Below are 20,140 nucleotides of genomic sequence, written 5' to 3'. Positions count from 1 at the left end.
CATTTCTCCCTCCTATGTACCGGTGCTTAAGGGATCTAGTGGTTGAGTATAAGCCGCCTGCTTCTGTTGCTCCGGGCCCTGGATCAGAGAGGCCTGACACTCACTCAGAGTCCTCACTGGAAGACTAGGGACATTGGCCAGAGAGACTGAAGCGCTGTCCTTCTCTTCAGAGCTGTGCTGTCTCCAAAAATGGAACCGTGCAGCAGGTGTTCTAATCTTTGCTGTTTTGTTTTGTTTCTCCTAGCGACACAAACGTGAAATACGGTGAGGGAGGGTTTATGCCCTTTGGATTCTCTGGTGTCCTGTCAGGGGCAGCGACCTGCTTTTATGCCTTCGTGGGCTTTGACTGCATCGCCACCACAGGTCCGTGGACTCTCGCACCCGTGGGGCCCTGCTTCTTTGCAACCACCTCCAGTAATGCCTTTTCCTCTTGGCACAGGCCACTTGCAGCTCTGGGTCCGTGGGAGTAACTGCAGAGATTTGTCACTTCCTGCTGATAGCTTCTCACCTCCCCACACCCCCTAGGAGCAGTGCCTGGCAGGAAATTACATCATTAACATAACGAGGGCTCTGCCGCTAGACTGGGACAATGACAGCGTGGCTGTAGCCTGATTTCATATCTGCACGCGCAGGCCTTTGTAATAACAACAGCCGGGCAGGTTGGATAGGTCAGGCTCCCTTAAGCCTCTCAGCCTTTCTCAGCCAAAAGAAACAAGCCTCTCCCTTAGCTGAGCTGCCATAGGAGGGTCGGGAACACCTTCCTGGGCTGTGGTTATGCGGTGGGCGTTACTGAGGACCCTGCTCTGTCACGGGAGGGCAGAAGACCCCGGTTCCTGCCCACCGAACCCTGTGGGGCGTGGCTTAGCCCGTTTGACCTTGCAGAGGATGTGATGCTACGACTACTCCTCCCCCTTCCCTCATTGGCCGACACCCTGTTGCTTCTAGGGGAAGAAGTCAAGAACCCCCAGAAGGCCATTCCTGTGGGCATCGTGGCGTCCCTCCTCATTTGCTTCATAGCGTACTTTGGCGTGTCCGCCGCTCTCACGCTCATGATGCCTTACTTCTGCCTGGACATCGACAGCCCGCTGCCTGGTGCCTTCAAGCACCAGGGCTGGGAAGAAGCTAAGTACGCAGTGGCCATTGGCTCTCTCTGCGCACTTTCCACCAGGTGAGATCAGCTTCCGAGTGCTCCCAACCCCAGCACCCCAGCGTCAGTGGTGTGTCTCGTTGTGTTTTAGCCCAGTGGAATGTTATACAGCTGTGTTGTGTTATAAAACGTGCTCCCTTTTATCCATGGGGAGCATGGATACACTGGATGCCTGAAGCAAAAGATTATTCCAAACCCCATATACACAGTATTTCCTTTTACACACACACACACACACACACACACACACAGACACACACACACAAATGTGTAATGTATAACATTTGGCACAGTAAGATTGACACCAATAGCTAAGGGTACAATGGAGGCACTACTATGTACTGACATTTTAAAGATTTATTTATTTATTTATTTATTTTATGTTTATGAGCACTCTGTCTGCATGCCAGAAGAGGGCATCAGATCTCTGTGTAGACGGTTGTGAGCCACCATATGGTTGCTCGGAATTGAACTCAGGACCTCTGGAAGAGCAGCCAGTGCTCTTAACCGCTGAGCCATCTCTCCAGCCCACATACTGACCATTTTAAAAAATAGAATGATCAGTTGCTTATTTCTGGAATTTTCTATCTAATATTTCCATACTGTAGTTGACACAGGTTACAAACTACAGAATGTGAAAGTAGGTAAGGGGAAAAACCACCACGATGTTGTGAAGAACTAGAGCTGATGTCTATGCATGATACTTGGCAAGGAAATGGTTTTCTGCTCCTGACTTTGGCCTCTGAGCCAGGCCCCCTCTTTGACCACTGTATTTTGGTCTTTAGTTTGGCTGTAAGGTAGTAGCTCCTTTGCATAAAGGAGCGGGTGCCTTTTAATGAGACATATACCCCACCACACACACACACACACTCACACACTCACACACTCTCTCTCTCTCACACACACTCACACACACTCACATACCCTGTGCTTCCCCACCAGCTTGTGTAAACAGGAACCATTTGCTAACGATCAGCCTCAGCTAGGAATATTTGCAGACACAAATGTGAAATCTCCCTTTATGGAGGTTGCTCCTGGATCGCATCTCTTCTCTGTCAGGGGCCCCTGTTCTTACCATTGGTCTTAGCCCTGTTAGCCCTGCGATGTTAACTTTGTGAAATGCCAGGGCTTGTAGCCCCGGGTGCCAGGCAGTTACCGGAGGGGAGTTGATCTTGGTGAGAGCAGACGCCCCTCCTTGGAGGCAGCCCTGCATGGGTCCGCTGAGGCCTTATCTGCCAATGACCTGGTTTTTGCCTGTTTTGCTTTCCTCTCACCCAGTCTCCTAGGCTCCATGTTTCCCATGCCCCGAGTTATCTATGCCATGGCTGAAGATGGACTACTGTTTAAATTTTTGGCCAAAATCAACAATAGGACCAAAACACCCGTAATCGCCACTGTGACCTCAGGCGCCATTGCTGGTGAGTATGCACTTACCGTTACAACTCGTTTCCCGGGCTGTTACTAAATCAGCACATGGAGGGGAGCGGATCTCGAATCTTCCTCGGCTGTGAACTGTGAAAAGCTGCAGCTCGTCTATTAGAACTTTATCAGACTGCCGCTGTTCACATTCAGGACTGGGCTCACCAAAAGATAACTGCGTTAATTTATTTTTTAAAAAAGATTTTTATTTTATGTGTATGGATGTGGCCCTGCATGTGTGTGTGTGTGTGTGTGCACCAAGTGTGTACCTGGTACCTATGGAGGCCAGAAGAGGAGCCAGGTTTCCCAAAACTAGATTTATAGATGGTTGTGAGCCAGCAACACTTGTCTGTTGGTAACCAAGCTCAAGTCCCCTGAAAGAGCAGCCAGTGCTCTTAATTGCTGAGCCATCTCTCCAGTTCTAGATACCTATACTTTGATAAAAGACAAACCAGAGGGTAAGATGCAATTATTCTTAGAGTTTAACTCTTATTGTCAGCCGGGCAATGGTGGCACATGCCTGTAATCCTAGCATTTGGGAGGCAGAGGCAGGTGGATTTCTGAGTTCGAGGCCTGGTCTACAGAGTGAGTTCTAAGACAGCCAGGGCTACACAGAGAAACCCTGTCTCAAAAAAAAAACAAAAACAAAAAAAACCAAAACAAACAAATAAACAAAAAAACCAACAACAACAAAAAACCTCTTATAGTCATCTCCGTGGGCAGGGCATGCACGCATGCACACACATACACACACATACACACATATGTACGCACTCCTATCCCTTCAGAGCCACCCATCTTCCCTGTCCGTTGAAGGTTTCCTGGTGTAGAATTTGGTAGGCTGACCTCTTGCATAATCCAAGCCAAGGGGACTTTCAGGTAATCATCTGCAAGTCCAGTATCCGTGAGTCTTACCTCATAGATTCCCCAGAAAAATGAACGTCTCCCAATCAGTTGAAAACAAAACAAAACAAAAACCCATGTACCATCTCTTTCTAGGGGCATATTACAGGTGTTCTTGTTTGCGCTCAAACAGTGGTAGACCCAGAGCAGAGGAGGTTATTTTTATGCTATCATGTTCATCCCCAAGAAGACAGCTGTGCTAGAAGAATTTGGTAAACTCAAGGACCATATAGGGGGCTGGAGAGATGGCTCAGTGTTTAAGAGCACTGACTGCTCTTCCGAAGGTCGAGTTCAATTCCCAGCAACCACATGGTGACTCACAATCATTTGTAATGCGATCTGATGTCTTCTTCTGATCTGTCTGAAAATAGCTACAGAGTACTCATACACACAAGAAATAAATCTTTAAAAAAATGTTAAAGGACCATATAATATAGTACTGGAGACCCGAAGGAAACTGAGGTGCACACAGCCCACTGTCCAGCTGGAGAAGGAGGGGCCTGGAGAGTCCCAAGGGTCACATCTAGGGAGGCTGAGCCACTCTTCATCCGTTAGTGTTCCTGCCAGAGTCAGTTCCTTGCAGCATCCGACTGGCGCCAGGGGTCTTGTGTGAGCCAGGTACCATACAACTTGTATCTCGGTGATTTCTTGAATGGCCACTAGTAAGAAAATGGGCCATTTACTAGTTGTGTTAGTATTTTTGCTTTATTAGTGTTTTGGCTTTGTGACTATTATATTAAGGAAAAGAAAACATGTTTCAATATTGCTGCCTGTAATTAGTGATTATAGCAGTGAGGTTACAATATGATGAGTAGAATTAGGCCACTGAAGAATTTGTTCAGTGTTTCCACATAATTTGACTTAGTTTCCTGCCCTTGCTCACAAAGGAGGTCCAATCATCTTTCAGGTGTCTATCAAGCACATGCCTCTTGCCAAACCAAGTGTTTGGTTTGTTTCCCCGCTTTGGTAGGATTAAGAGTTGGTATTCTAAGATCACCTCCGTGGAAGAAGTTTGTCTGGGTTTCTCTGTGAGCAGGGATAGAGGCAAGCGTGGCATGTGGGGTTGGTAGGTGTTCCAATTATCTGGAAGGCCTTCGCTGCTCTCTAACCGTATTATTCATCATCAATTTAAATCTGTTTGTCTTGCATCAATCTGATGGGGCTGCAGAGATGTTTGTGGACAGTCTCGTGATCATGCTTTAATTTGTATTGATTTGCATGTGATTTGAAAATATCCCAGAGTAGATCTTGCCAAATTATTGTTTTAAGTGGCAAAATTGGTATTACACGGACATAAATAGACAGCACAGGGAATTTTTAAACAAACACATGTTTATCGTACTACTGGGGATCGAAACCTAGACATTACATATGTCTACCGCTACCGCTATGTCTACTGCATTGTCTATCTCTACCGCTGACCCGGACCTCCTAAGCACGTGTGTTCTACTGGGTGGCAGGATGGGAGGGTTGGCTTGGTAATGGAGATGTCATCATTTAGAAATAACTTTGAACTTTTCATATGTGAGGAACGACCTTTCCCTACTTATCTGTCTACAGTAGGAGCCCCTGTGTCTTCCCAGAGCAGCCAGTCTCCCCATCACTGTTATCTCTAGATAGATGTGTCATTAGATCATAGTCTAGGAGTCCAGACACTGGCCTGCCTGCTTCAGGGCTGAGTACCTAGAACTTAGTGACTGGCATACTCTCAATTAGTGATGCCTGTCTGGATGAGTGAAGGTGGATGGAGGAGAGATGGGTGGGTGGAAGAGGAATGGGAAGATGGAGGAAGGTTGGATGGGTGGAGGAGGGATGGGTGAGTGGAAGAGGGATGAATGGTGGGTGGAGGAGGGATGGGAGGGTGGACGATCAGATGAAGGATGATGTAGAGACGAAGGTGTGCGAGGAGATGGACAGATGGAGCACAGATGGATGAATATGGATAGATATAGACAGAGGAAGATGAAATGGGTGAAAAGATGGATGTGTGGATGTGACTGTCTGAGCACCACTAACATGTGGCAGAAGTCACAGTGGGGTCGGAGTTACAAGAACCTGATCCTGGCTCTTCCATTCACTACTAGCTGTATAACCTTAACTGAACTTGCTAACTGAACTTGCTAACTTAAAACAGTATTCATCTGTAGTGTTAGCCTAGAAGATCATTATACACACACACACACACACACACACACACACACACACACACACACACACACACACACGGCATTCTATGAAATTTTTCATGTTATTTCTTGAGAACTCTCTTCCAACCTTGAGCCTGACTTCAATTGAGCAATGCCTCTCATGGATAGGCTGAGTGAGGGTGGGGCTGGAAGTACCCAGATTACAGGTAGGTGGCAGTCCTGACCATAGGACCGCCAGAGGGCCACTCACAGCCCCATGTCTGTCTTCTCCCCAGCTGTGATGGCCTTCCTCTTTGAACTGAAGGACCTGGTGGACCTCATGTCCATTGGCACTCTCCTGGCTTACTCTTTGGTGGCTGCCTGTGTTTTGGTCTTACGGTACGTATGGCATCCCTGAGGTCAATGACAAATGGTAAACAGACGCTTGTGGCTGTTTTAACAGTGCTGACGAGGGGGGTTGTGAGTTCATAGTTTTCAGGCCATACTAGCTGAATTGGAGAATGTCGGGTAGGTGGGATGTGGTCGGTGGTACACCCAGCCCCCACCCCATCCACCAGGGTCCCTATCGTGTCCCCTATCTTTCTGGCTAAGTGTCCCCAGCACCAGCATTGGTCTGAATCTGGGATCGGAAACTTAGAAGGCATAGGGCAGTGACTTCAGTCGGCCCGACTGTTGGGGTAGATGATTCCCAGGACTGCATTAGAAGAACCTCGGGCCTATGTATACTGTAGCTTCTGAGTGTCTGTAGCTCTCAGGGACACTGGATTCTCATTGTTTTTATTTTAACGACAACAGCATTAAAGTGGCTTCAGGGCCACTGAAGCTGGGTGCTCTAGCGCCTCACCCACACAGAGCCTTCCCAAAGCCTATGCCTGTACCCCATCTTTGCTTGGACATGGAAGAACAGGCTTCTGCTCTAGGGATGTCCTGAGGTGGCATTTGTCATGAGAACATGCATTCACAGTGACTGTTTGTGGCACAACCATCGCTTCCTTTCCTCCTTCAGGCGTTTGTTAGAAAGCAAAAAGCCATTTCCATAAAGCCTGGGCTGATCCCTGCTAGCAACTGCAAATTCAGCCTAAACTAGTTCATAGACCTCTTCAATTCTAGAGGCTCAACCCTAACATGTTCTTTGAGACCCACCTACTTTCTTTCTTTTTTTTTTAAATTTATTTTATGTATGCAAGTGCACTGTAGCTGTGTTCAGACACACCAGAAGAGGGCATTGGATCCGATTACAGAAGATGGTTGTGAGCCACCATGTGGTTGCTGGGATTTGAACTCAGGACCTCTGGAAGAGCAGTCAGTGCTCTCAACCGCTGAGCCATCTCTTCAGCCCCCACCTACTTTCTTAATTGGCTAAAATACAATGCCTTCGTGAGTCTGTAGGAAGAACAGTTAACTAGCTTGATACCCTTGATACACACGCTTCTTGCGCTTGGACTTGATTGTCCTCAAAACAATTCAAAAGGGACTCTGCTTTTCAAAGCTGTTGAGGATGGACGGTCTGGTTGGGAAGGCAAGGACCTGCCCTCATGTAATCACATGCTTCATCTGCAGGTAGCCTGGGTCATTAGAGGCTCAACCCTAACGTGGGGCTCAACCATTCCACAGGGTCCATTCTTCACAGGCTCTGTCGGTACGCACTCCATGGAACTTAGCGTTTTAGAATAGCTTTATCCAGTTACGGCATGTAGACAGAGCTTACCAGTCCTCCATTGATCTGTCCTTTGTTCTTGTATTGCTAGAGTCTGCACCGTTCTACTGGTTTATGACCTGTGTCCCAGGCACCTTAACCTTTGAATGCACAGTGAGAACTCAGACTGATGTGCGTGTCCTTTCTTAACAAAAGCCGCTATCAGCACTCATGCAGTGGGCATGTCTTTACAGGTACCAGCCAGAACAACCTAATCTGGTATACCAGATGGCCAGAACCACCGAGGAGCTAGATCGAGTAGATCAGAATGAGCTGGTCAGTGCCAGTGAATCACAGACAGGCTTTTTACCGGTAGCCGAGAAGTTTTCTCTGAAATCCATCCTCTCACCCAAGAACGTGGAGCCCTCCAAATTCTCAGGGCTAATTGTGAACATTTCAGCCGGCCTCCTAGGTAAGAGCTCCCGTTTTCCTGGGAAGGGGTTTGGAGTCTACGTCTGTGGTGCTGTGTGGCTTCTGCTCCACAGGCATGAGAGTTGGGTAGGGATGTGGGATGCTGGGAAAGATGAGGGTCTGGTTTGATACCCAGCTATGACACCAGCTTTTCATTCCTATGGAATTTATGACACAGAAGCAGTCTCCTTTTTTTTTTAATTAGGTATTTAGCTCATTTACATTTCCAATGCTATACCAAAAGTCCCCCATACCCACCCACCCCCACTCCCCTACCCACCCACTCCCCCTTTTTGGCCCTGGCATTCCCCTGTACTGGGGCATATAAAGTTTGCATGTCCAATGGGCCTCTCTTTCCACAGAAGCAGTCTCCTTTTGGAGGATTTGAATATATATATATATATATATATATATATATATATATATATATATATATATATATATATATATACACACATTATGTATATATGTATATATATGTGTATATATATCTTCAAATATATATCTTCAAATACATATACATATTGTATTATGTATATATGTATGTATATATACATATAATGTGTGTGTATATATGTATGTATGTGTATATATATGTATATATGTGTGTGTATATATGTATATATATGTGTATGTGTGTGTATGTATATGTGTGTGTGTATATATATATATATATATATATATAATTCCCCAATTCTAATTCTTTTCCTCTCTCACAGCCGCTCTTATCATCACCGTGTGCATTGTGGCCGTGCTTGGAAGAGAGGCCCTGGCCGAAGGGACACTGTGGGCAGTCTTTGTAATGACAGGGTCAGTCCTCCTCTGCATGCTGGTGACAGGCATCATCTGGAGACAGCCTGAGAGCAAGACCAAGCTCTCATTTAAGGTGAGCAGCTTGGCAGGCCTGCAGGAAAAATACCAATAGGTCGAGAGCGTGGTTTTTTTCTGTAAGAAAGCTGAACCTTTGTGGCTCGGCCAGACTTGGGAGCTTCGGGAGGCCAGTCTGGCCAGCTCACCTCAGGGACCCTCAGAGCACAAAATGTCTTGTTAAGCAGGAGCCCCTATGTCTCCCCAGTCCTCAGTTAGTAGGGCATACCCTGTCTCTAAGGGCCTCTTGTTAAATATCCTGATGAATTGCCTGACATTGTTTGGCCTTGGAGGTGACCCAAGGTATCTGCAGTTTTAATAATTTAATATAATAATAATAATAATAACAAATAATAATAATAATAACAATATCAACATAGTTTAACCTTGGGGATAAAATGGATATCCCTCTTCTAGTCTCTTTATGAGGAATGTTTGGGCAATTCTTTTTGGAGTGGGCTGTTGAGTTTGCCACCTCCCATCAGATCTGATGGCGCCTCATGTCTCTGCAGGTACCCTTTGTCCCCGTACTTCCTGTCTTGAGCATCTTCGTGAACATCTATCTCATGATGCAGCTGGACCAGGGCACGTGGGTCCGGTTTGCAGTGTGGATGCTGATAGGTATGTATGGGATGGTGTGTGCTTTGCTGGGTGAACCCGCATTCGATACCCAGCTTCTCTCTGTAAGGCCGAGCGTTTTCCCCTCCTGCTTCCTGACTGGCTAGTTAATGTAGCAGAACCCGCCTCCTTTCACCTCAGACAACATGGAGAAACAGGAGTTGTCAGTGGCTTACTCTAAAACTCCTGACACGTTGTGGAATCTCCTTCCCCTTTAGATACCTTTCATAGCCGGCTGCCCAAGAGAGTTCTCTCTCCAGGCATATCTTGAAGTTAAAAAAGCATGAGGTGAGAGAGATAGTTATTAAGAAAGCACCAGTTACTCTGGATAGGAAGGCTAAGTTGCACCTACTTGCCCAGTACCTGGCTCTGGGCTCTTCCGAGTACCTCTGCCAGTAGGACCACGAGCGTGTGGGAGCTGCTGGGAAGCTCTTGATGGAACGGCAGCTCTCGAGACAATCGGGGCTTGAGCAACCTGGGGATTGTGTACAGTTTAGTCCGGAGTTGTCTGCCTGGATGCTGGCCATCCCTCACTAGGGCTGATGTTGTGTCTCTCCCTACCAAGAGTGTGCCACTCTGTTCCCAATCTCCACCCCAGGCATCTGGCCTGGGGGCTGTAGAAGCTGGTTTCAGGCCTTCTCATTCTGTCTGATGGCCTAGGAGACCCTGGGCCCTGAGACCCTGGAACCTCGTGAGAAGCACCTTGCCTTATTTCTTTGTACATTCCAGGGACCTGTCTTCATTCGGCTTCAAAGTCTAGAGAGGTGCCCACAGCTCACTGTGACCCATTTCTTGGTGGTGGAGGTATGGGGTCTTCTCCTAAACTCCCCCTGCCTTGGGCCGGTGAGCCCTCGGGACTGTATTCCTGTGTGGGTTGCACAGGTGACCCTGAGCCATGTGTTCACAGTCCCTTGTGGGTCAGTCCTTTAAAGCATCACTGCAGATGTGGAGAGCCCTGGATGCTGGGTCAATACTGTGTACGGCCCTTGTTGACTGTCTCCTTCAGTCTAATGGGTTACTTAGGAAAAAAAAAAAAAATCAGAGCTACTAAGCCAGTCTAGGCTGGAAGTCCCAACCTGGGAAGGAACAGTGTCTCTCTGGTACTCTGATGCCACCTAGTGGTGGAAAACAGCTCAACGTCTTCTGTGACCTTCCACCCAGCCTGCTGCTCAGGGAAGCCCCTGTGCACCGCCCAGGATATACACAGTGCAAGCAGGACAGTGACTTTGGCTAATCCCATCCGGGGCCGTGTGTCGCCTCTCCGGGTGTCGAAGTCTACCTGGGCCCCCCCTGCGGGTCTGGCAGCCCTGCCTGCACTCTTCACCCTTCTGTCCCCTTTTCCCCCGTAGGTTTCACCATCTATTTCGGTTATGGGATCTGGCACAGTGAGGAAGCGTCCCTGGCTGCTGGCCAGGCAAAGACTCCTGACAGCAACTTGGACCAGTGCAAATGACGTGCAGCCCCACCCACCAGGGTGACAGCGGTTGACGGGTGCCCGTAGAAGCCTGGGACCCTCACAATCTCTCCACTCATGCCTCAGGATCAGCTCACACCCCCAATGTCACCAAAGCTGGTTTGCTGCCAGCTCGTGAGATCCTGGTCATTTCTGGACAGTCCCTTGGTTTACTCATCTCCCTCTGAACAAAGAAAGCAGCCCTTCTCCTTGCCGGCCGGCCGGGCGCTTCGCTGCTGCGGCCCCAGCAGAAGGGAGGCCCCCTTCTCCTCTCACTTGGGAAGCAGGCCTCCCTCCCTCCCTGGGACCACCCTGGCATCGCCCATGTGCACACTCCAGATGGCTAGTGAGCCTCTCCCTGTCAGCCCAGGACAGTCTCCTGACCACAAGATGCAAGACTATCCCAGCGAGGAAGCATGTGCCCCAACAGTGCTGCCCGACAGCCCATCAACTACAGAATACCTAAAGAGGAGGAACAGGCCCACATCTTACTGCTTTCTGGCTGGGGTGGTAGGATGGGGTCCCGGGTCTGCACAGAAGCATCTGTGCAGAACACAGCACGGTGTGAGCCGTTCAGGTGTGAGCCGCTCATCTCGAGCACAGAAGACGGGAGATCCCTGGAGTGACCAGTAGTGTCGAGATGAGACGGCCAGCTCAGCCCGCGTGGACTAGGGTGACATTCTCTGGTCTCATTCCTAGCAGGCCTGGGTTGGCTTTTGCTGCTCTTGGCGCCTTGTCCCCACTGTCCTGAGTCACTGGAACACAAGGCTGTATCCGTAGGGTTATTTCATTCTCTCGGGTCTTCTAAAGTTCTTCAGACAGGTGGCACTCAATGTGGGGTGGTGACGCCTTTCTGGCCACTGACGTGATCTGTGTGGCCTTTTACATCTAAGGAGTACTGCGGAGTCCTCCCCCTGCTGCTTGCTGTGAATCACTCCACTGGATTAACTTGGGGCTTAATGTTACCTTGGAAGATAGCCAAATCATTACCGACTGCCATATCAGCTTGCGGTTCAAGATGTGTGGCCTGCGCAGGAGATGGCTTGGGGTCCTATTGCTATTCCTCTTGTAGCTGTGGTGCCTTTGCCTGCTGCTGGTGAGATTTCCACCCTGGCCTGGACCTTATTCCCCTTCATTTCCCCTCCCCCACCCCACGCTCCATATCTCTCGGGGTGTGGCCTGAGGGCTGACACCTCTTCATTTACTCTTTGTAGATAGAAACTGCTTGAGAGTGCTGGTGGATTCTCAGAACCAGCAGGGTGCCCTTCCCCCACCCCACATCCCCCTTCCACCATATTGGGGTGGCGAAGCCTAGTGTCTTAGTCTAATGTTAATGCTGTTTATAAAGCCAAGCTTTCTTTTCTGTCTGGCTTTTGACCCAAGTCTGGTGGAAACAGGCTGAGTAGGTAGACTGATGGCCCTGTCTTTCCTCTGCTTTGGAAGATTCTTGAGAATGGAAGAGTTAGTGGGGCTGGACAGGCGTGTAGCCTAGTGGTAGCACACTTCCCCAGCCTACACAGGGCCTCAGCTTCCACCCCCAGCACTACGTATGGAAAATTAGGGAGATTAGAGAAACCACCTAATTGCTGGGTCAGCCAGTGGAGGACAGCTGAGCATCCAAGAGCCAGGCCCTGACCACCGTCCAGGCACTTTGTCTCCTAGGCTGCCTGAAAACACTGCAAAGGGAGTATTATAAGACCCTACATGTTGAGTTTCTAAAGGTATTTAAAGTTATGTAGATTGGTGCTGTAAAATATTTTGATAAATATTAACTTATTTTATTCGGGTCTTGATTACCTATTGTCTTCTTAGGGTCTGTTAAGTATCTGTCTGGGTTTTTTTTTTCCTTGTTACTTGAGAGAGAGAGAGAGAGAGAGAGAGAGAGAGAGAGAGAGAGAGGGCCCAGTGAGGTGTTGGAAGAATCTTTTAAAGTTTAGTGTCTTTGGCTTCTTTTTTGAGACAAGGTTTCACACTCTAGCTGGCCTGGAATAGGATTATCGTTGCCCAGTGTGGCCTCTGCCTCAGGCTCCCGAGTGCTAAGAGCATAGGCGTGAGCCTCCGCTCCTCCTGCTGAACTGTCTCTTGCTTTCTGGGTAAAACCTCCCTGTCTAAGGCAGCCTAACCATGTGTTTACAGTTGACGTTTCAGCCAGCAGCTTGTATCCCACCAAGGGGAAAGGTGTGTATCTAGGGGTTTGATCTGTCACCATCCCTCCTGAGGACCGCAAGCAACGGTCTATATATACATCTGTTCTATATGTTTCCCTGTGCGACACAGGAGCAAACACAGGCCCTGGCGGGGTGGGGTGGGGTCGGGGGGGGGGGCATCCTGAACCCACTTCCTAGTCAGGAAAAGATGCTTGAAGGCGGTGTGCCTAGTTAGTTGATTGGCCACTGAGCTCTTACTAAGAGTGGACACTTTTGGGGGTACACAGGAACAATGATGTATATAGTTATGCCTGGAGCGAGCCTCTAATGTGCTTTTTATTATGCCCCCAGTTCCTTCTGAAAGGAAAACACAAGCCCCAAACCCAAACAACACACACACACACACACACACACACACACACACACACACACACACACACACACATCCCTCCAGACCAACAGCAGGTGGTATCCCGTCTCCTAGCCTCCTGCCCAAAGAAGAGTCCCATTGGGTTTCAAAGCATGGCCAGCATTTCCTACCTAGCTGGAACTTAGACATTCTAAAGACACATTCCCATGCCTTGTTTACCTGCAGCTAGTATATTCACATTGAAAAGACCCATTTTTCCAGGAGCCTGTGCTCTTCCTGTCTCTGGGTCTAAGTTCATGAAGAAGCCAATACCCAGGAGTGGGGCACAAGATGTCTCCACCTTTCAGAAGGTGGCCCTGGTCATGGTGGTAGTGGTAGGTGGTGTCTATAGAGACATTAACCCTCCCACCCCACACCCCCGTGTATATTTGTGGAAGGGTGGGTGCACACCTAGGCCCATCCCCCATCCCTGCCCATCTCCTACAGCCAGGCCTTTGTGGATTTATTTTGCAAACAAAGAAAAAATGAGAGTCTGACCCGGGCAGTTTCTGGAAGATTGCTGGCTTTATTCTGTTTTCAGTTGTTCACAGTTTGGTTTTACAGTATGCAAATTCTGCCTGTCATCTGATATCCCCTCTGCTGGTGACTTGACTTGGGAACCACATACCAAGCACCTGCCTGAGGCTTGATGGTCAGAAGTGTCTGCAGGTTTCTCCACCTGCCCCTAGCAGCCAAGGGTTGGACATACCCCACCCCCAGCCCCAACTCCTGAGCACATCTGGTACAGCCGGTGTGTGCACAGCTAAGGGAATATGTACCCTGCTCCACCTGTCTACTGCCTGATGCTCTCATGCATAGGGCTGGGATTACCAGTGGCCGTGTTTGTACCTTGGCCCTAACCCCACACAGACATTCTGAATTTCGGAGTGTTCATAGTCTCCTCTAGCAAGGAACTTGCCCAGCACTGGGTAGAAGCTTGGCAACAGCAGTGTGAGAGACCGGGTTCCTAGGATAAGCGTGGACACGCCCCACGGGCTCACTCATGTCTACTGGCAAAGCCATGGCCACTGCTGATCTGTGTACCTCCCTGCAATGGAAACATGGCTGGCTTCCGCCAGGGCCCATCCTTTCTGACTTGAGCATCTTATGTCCCCACAGATAGTTATTTCATCCTAATAAAAGCTTACTGTTTTGTTGGCTCCCAAGCATTAAGGAATCTTAAGTGGGGAATCTAAGTGCCAGGGTGCCCACCCCTTGGGGTGTTGGTGGGTGATGCAAACAGGGATGTTTGAGTCCAGGTATGGTTGGGCTAGCGAAGGGAGTGGCCAGACAGAGAATACATGGCCCATGGAACTGTTAGAGAACTCAGAGTCAGCGCTGAATGTATGTCATGTTATATAATTCAAACCGCGTCTGTTTGCCTTCATCATGAGAGGATTGTACATAAGGTTCCTGGGGGGAGAGCGAGTGGTCCGTTTCTTTAGGCTTGTTTTGGTTTGCGAAATACTTTGATTGTCACAGTGGTGCAAGTGAAACGTGCTACACTCCAATGTGGTTAGGATGAAAATTTTAGGGCAAAAATAAATAAATAAAAATTAAAAAAAAAATCTACCAGCTGGTTTTCACCTCCGTTACGCTCGCCTGGTCTTTCTGTGTCCACTGCTCCACTGAGCCGGGGAATATGGTGTAGCCAAAGGTCTTGAGACACGGTGATGACCAAGGAGCCTTCCTGGACCATCCTGTTACACGTGCTGAATGGCTGGCTCAAAAGCCCAGGAGAGACGAAAGTCCATGTCCAAAGATGTTCTCAGGGCGCTGGCACGTCCAGCAGTGTCAGGAAGCAAGGTTTAGGAAGCTACATCATGCACGCTAGTTTATTGATAAGTGTCACCTTTCGTGCTCTGACAAGCTTTTTGAGTTTGGAACTTATTTTCCAATTTGAGAAGTTATAATATATCTTTGTATTTAAGATATTTACTGCTTTGTTTGTGCCTTGAAGCTTCGATGGGTTTAAGGATCACAGAGGGGCCAGGATACTAACGAGGGCTGGTTTATTTGCAAACCTGAATACTTGTGTTGTGGTTTCTCCAGGACAATTTTTTTATTATTATTTCTACTGAACATGGAGCCATTATTAAAAAGAGTTATGTGTGGTTTTTCATTATGTAAATTGTATATATATTTTTTTGCTTGTTTGAGGTTCTATTTTTCTAATAGTCTTCTTACAGTTTCTTATAATGATGACATTAGATTAAGTCCGATACTAACTGTAAATCAAGCTGGTTTCTGCTGGATTCCCGTGGATTAATTCTATTTTATTTTAAGGCCAAGTGCAGGTGTCATCCACCACCCTTTTGAAAAAAAATGTGAAATTTATGTTTCCCCTCGTTGCTGAATACATTGTACACTGGCAAGACCCCTCCCATACTTATGTGTTGTAAAATCAAAGCTGTTTTGTGGTACATTGTGTCATGCTCCTGCAGACGCTAATAAACCCTGTCTGGCTTCCACAACTCACTGTGTGGTCTCAAGCGGGCTAGCAGCTCTTGCCTAGTTCCCGAGCGTGTCCATTCTGGAGGGCAAAGGGTCCATTTGTCATCTTTAGCATCTTTCTGCTGCATAGGACGAAGCCAGTGGCTTTATTTCTATGGCATGGATTTTTCTAGAAGCCATTTGGGAAAGGCTGAGGCCTGCACTTCTAGATCCTTGCTGACTCCCTACCTCACCCCTCCAGACTCACCTGGGGTTAGGGCTACAGACTTCATCAACCATCGGACTTAAGTAAACCGCAAAACCCCTCGGTCCACAGACACCAGAGGCTTGCCCTTGCTGTCACACGCACCATCTTGGAGGAAACAAGTTTTATGCAGAGCACAGGCTGGGAATGAGATTGCAGTTTATCTAAGGATGATTGATAGCACATTCCCATGCACTCCATGGAAGGGCACACTCTTCATTCATTCATTCATTCATTCATTCATTCATTCACTTATAGCACAGGAGACACGTTCAGCTGACTTGATAGTTGTGGGAAGCCACATGTGCCATTGCAGGGTGGCGCTGGCTACCGCTGGCCATCACACATACATAGGCAGTAAAGTTTTTTGCCAAGATGAGGTTTTGAGAGTTAACCAATCAGATGAGAGACAAGTTAACCAATCAGATGAGAGACAAGTTAACCAATCAGATGAGAGACATGTTAACCAATCAGATGTGAGACATGCAAATGAGGTGGTAAGCATAACCCATGCATAACCAATCCGTGTGTGAGACATGCCTCTCCTAGGCCTATATAAGCAGCACCAGTTCTGGGCTTGGGGTCTCTTCGCCTCTGCAATCAAGCTCTCCCAGTAAACGTGTGCAGAAGGATCCTGTTGCAGTGTCATTCTTGCTGGCGAGTCGGGCGCATGCAAGAGATAGTGGTGGTGGCAGACACTCAGGAGTATGATTCTGGCCCCTGGCAGGTGCCGGATCAGAAATAAGTGTCAGGAATCAGGGCACACGTCACACACCTGACCCCCTGGGGGGTACAGATCCCCGAGCTTGGGTGTCAAAACAGTGATGTGCATTGTTGGGTGTATGTAGGAGCAATTTGGGGATTTTGGTTTCTTTTAAAAACATAGGAATAAGAATACATTTCCATTTTAATCCCAGGTGTGGGGTATGGGGCTGCCCCAGACCGTCCATTTAGCAGCTGACTATGATTTGCCTCATGCTCTAGCAGGGACGTGATTTTGCCAGCTGCTCAGTTTCTGACATTATGTGACGTTTGGAATTCTGGGAACTCCCAGTGTGGGTTGGTGGTTGGTTGTGGTGTGTTAAGCAGTCATGTGCAAAGAAACAAGAAGAAGAAATCAGATATCCTGACAGTGGAGATCAAACTTGCCCCAAGGAACTTGATGTCCCTAATCAACAGGAAGTAGTCCAATGTTAATACCGCCCCTTTCCTTTCTATACCTTTCCCCCTCTCCTATCTAGTGTTAGGGGTTGAAAGGATGGAAAGGGGTGGAAGAAAAGAACCCACAGAGTAGCCAAAGTCCAGCTACAGTTGGGGAAATGTAAGGTGCCTCTACTGTGGTGTAGTTACCATTGAATACAGTCTACAGGGGGCAGGGATTAATTCAGTCCCAGCTCACAGAAGTCACGCAGAGAATATTCCTGTGCATCCTGGAACTGGAAAATAGGCACAGGTCCTATGGTGGTGGTGGTGGTGGTAGTGGTGGTGCACGCCTTTAATCTCAGCCCTCCATAGGCAGAGGCAGAAAGATCTTTGTGAGTTTGAGGCTAGCTGTTCTACAGAGTGGGTTCCAGGACAGCCAAGGCTACACAGAGAAACCCTGTCTGGAAAAATAAAAAGAGGACGAGGCTACCACTTCTGTCCAGATTACATTGAGGCTAAGTGCAAGATGGAGAATGGTTCCTGCAGCTCCACTCTGCCATCTAGTGGGTGACACTGGGTACTACGCTCTTAGCCTTTAAAAGGTATGCCAAGACATCAGCAATTTCTAGAAGACTCTTTCCATTGTGGGGATCTGAGGATGCCTCCTGTGGTGCAAACCTCCCCTCACCCTGTTCTGCTATGAAACACTTCCAGTGTCCCCTTGTGGCTCAGTATTCTAGGAATTGAAGAATTCGTATGTCCCCATAGCCTTGTCTTTCAGCTACATCTGTCATCTGCCAATGACCAGAGCCGGGCAGAATATGAGGCTGCAGTCAGGAGGACTGGAAATGTCCTGTAACCTGTCAGCCCCTGCTCAAAAGGAGCCATTCTGTTTCATTGAGTTAAGCTTGTCCACCAGGCTAGAACAGAGTGTAAACAGACATGTGGACACATGCGCAGTCAATGCCCACCCTAGGCTGGGCGGACTCTGGACCTGACCACCATTCATGAAAGTGCAGGGAGACAGAAGACACCACAGTTGTTCACTGATACCATGCACTAACGTAGCATCTGCTTTGAGAGTGACCTTGAAGGCAAACTGTAGGTAGGGTGCCATCGGATGCCTGGGTTCCTACATGAGATGATACAGGTATCCCGTACGGGTGTGCTGGGATCCTTAAGGCTCCTTGGTGCAGAGGTGGAGATAGGGAGTTGGATTTCTAAATTTCCTCTGCCTGCATTGAATCCCCTGTGGGAGGGAACATAGTTCCTTTTGGCTTCTCACAGCTGGTGTCAATCTCGTTTCCTGAACGCAACGTTCCAGGGGCCGGGTCAGCATCCAACTCCGTTATAAATGATGGTGCGGGCATCAGGCCTGTTTACCACATGGGGTGGGGTTGAGGATGATGCTCGATGGCTACCATACTGTGAGGGAACTCGATATCCCAAGGAAAAACTAAGGCTAGGATTTATGGACCAGTGATGCATTGATCAGTATTCTCTTATCAGTAAATTTTGGAAGCTCGGGTGATCTGCAGGGGATCACAGGGGCTTCATCATGGGACCCGCGTGACATGAGCTCAGGGGCGTTTACATGCCCAGATTGGTTGTGGTCTCCTTGCCATCCCATGCATTCCACCAAAATGAGCACAGGAAGTAGAAAACTCAGGTCTTCCTTGTGACCCCCCAAACAATGCTGGGCACCTATACTGGTTAGTTTTGTGTCAACTTGACACAAGCTGGAGTTATCACAGAAAAGGGAGCTTCAGTTGAGGAAATGCCTCCATGAGATCCAACTGTAAGGCATTTTCTCAATTAGTGATCAAGGGGGAAAGGCCCCTTGTAGGTGGGACCATCTCTGGGCTGGTAGTCTTGGTTCTATAAGAGAGCAGGCTGAGCAAGCCAAGGGAAGCAAGTCAGTAAGTAATATCCCTCCTTGGCCTCTGCATCAGCTCCTGCTTCCTGACCTGCTTGAGTTCCAGTCCTGACTTCCTTCAGTGATGAACAGCAATGTGGAAGTGTAAGCCGAATAAACCCTTTCCTCTCCAATTTGCTTCTTGGTCATGATGTTTGTGCAGGAATAGAAACCCTGACTACCAGCAGAGTGGGGTATTCCTGTGACAACCTGACCATGTTTTGGGGAGGACTGTGGAAGGATTTTGGAACTTTGGGCTAGAAGATCCATTCGGTGTTAAGAGCTCTGTCAGATGTTGTGTAGGAGCTTGGAAGATAATGTTGAGAACAGTGCAGAAGATGAAGGCCTGGCTTGTGAATTTTCAGAGAGAAAATTAAAGACTCTTTTCAGGGCCATTGCTATTTTGGAGTTTGATTATTCTGTGGTTCTGGTTAGCTGGGGCTGAAGAATCAGGTGTGATTAACAAGATACAAGAACTACTAAAGCAAAAACTTTGCATTACTGGGACTATTGATGCTGGTTAGCTGGATGATATCTTCTGGGAAGTGTTTTCTGAGAGCACAGAGGCTGTGTTCCAGAGATAGACAAGGTTGTACCTTGTGCTGCAGCGGGACTTGGTAATGTGTAAGGGTCACCCAGGTGGTACTGGTTTTGAAGGCATGAAGGGGTCACGCAGAGCAGCTGAGGCTCGGCACCGTGAGAGGCCATGGAAGGCCATTGGTGAAGGTGCAGCCTCAGTTGCAATTGACGGTCCAGGACTGAAGGGGTCATGCAGTGTTTTGGAGATGCCAGTACCATGAGATGACCACCAAGAGCAGTAGCAGTGGAGTACAGGCATCTGGAGCCTGAGAACGAAGGGGCAGGGCTGGAGAAGTGACCCAAGCCCTTGAAGGAGCCCAGAAGATCGTGAGTTGGATCCCAGACATTGGAGGGTTGGAGATTGATTTTTGCTTTTGATTGTGACCGTGCCGATATTTTCCCCCTTGAAGGAAGAAAATATTTTAGTGGATCCCACAGTTAAGAGACCTTTTTCCAATTTTTATTAGGTATTTACTTCATTTACATTTCAAATACTATCCCAAAAGTCCCCCATACCCCCCTCCCCATTCCCACTTCTTGGCCCTGGCATTCCCCTGTAGTGAGGCATATAAAGTTTGCAAGACCGAG

General features: G+C 48.2%; 1 protein-coding gene across 3 annotated transcripts in view; it reads left to right on the top strand.

The window, feature by feature from the left end:
- The window catches only part of Slc7a1 (solute carrier family 7 (cationic amino acid transporter, y+ system), member 1), a 72,495-nt gene extending 56,804 nt beyond the window's left edge, over nucleotides 1-15,691 (top strand). For 2 of the 3 annotated variants that reach the window (NM_007513.4, NM_001301424.1), the window contains exons 6-13: nucleotides 245-363; nucleotides 946-1,168; nucleotides 2,426-2,565; nucleotides 5,892-5,994; nucleotides 7,507-7,724; nucleotides 8,443-8,609; nucleotides 9,103-9,211; nucleotides 10,558-15,691. In NM_007513.4, coding sequence (NP_031539.3) covers nucleotides 245-363; nucleotides 946-1,168; nucleotides 2,426-2,565; nucleotides 5,892-5,994; nucleotides 7,507-7,724; nucleotides 8,443-8,609; nucleotides 9,103-9,211; nucleotides 10,558-10,661 — 1,183 coding nt within the window. In that variant the 3' untranslated portion in view covers nucleotides 10,662-15,691. The remainder of the gene's footprint in view (nucleotides 1-244; nucleotides 364-945; nucleotides 1,169-2,425; nucleotides 2,566-5,891; nucleotides 5,995-7,506; nucleotides 7,725-8,442; nucleotides 8,610-9,102; nucleotides 9,212-10,557) is intronic. The other variant, XM_006504796.2, reaches the window with a different exon arrangement.
- The last annotated feature ends 4,449 nt before the right edge of the window (nucleotides 15,692-20,140 follow it).

The sequence above is a fragment of the Mus musculus genome, chromosome 5 (genome assembly GCF_000001635.26).
Source record: "Mus musculus strain C57BL/6J chromosome 5, GRCm38.p6 C57BL/6J".
Taxonomy (NCBI): domain Eukaryota; kingdom Metazoa; phylum Chordata; class Mammalia; order Rodentia; family Muridae; genus Mus; species Mus musculus.
The sequence above is the reverse complement of the archived record's forward strand: the minus strand, read 5'-3'. Positions and strand labels throughout refer to the sequence as shown.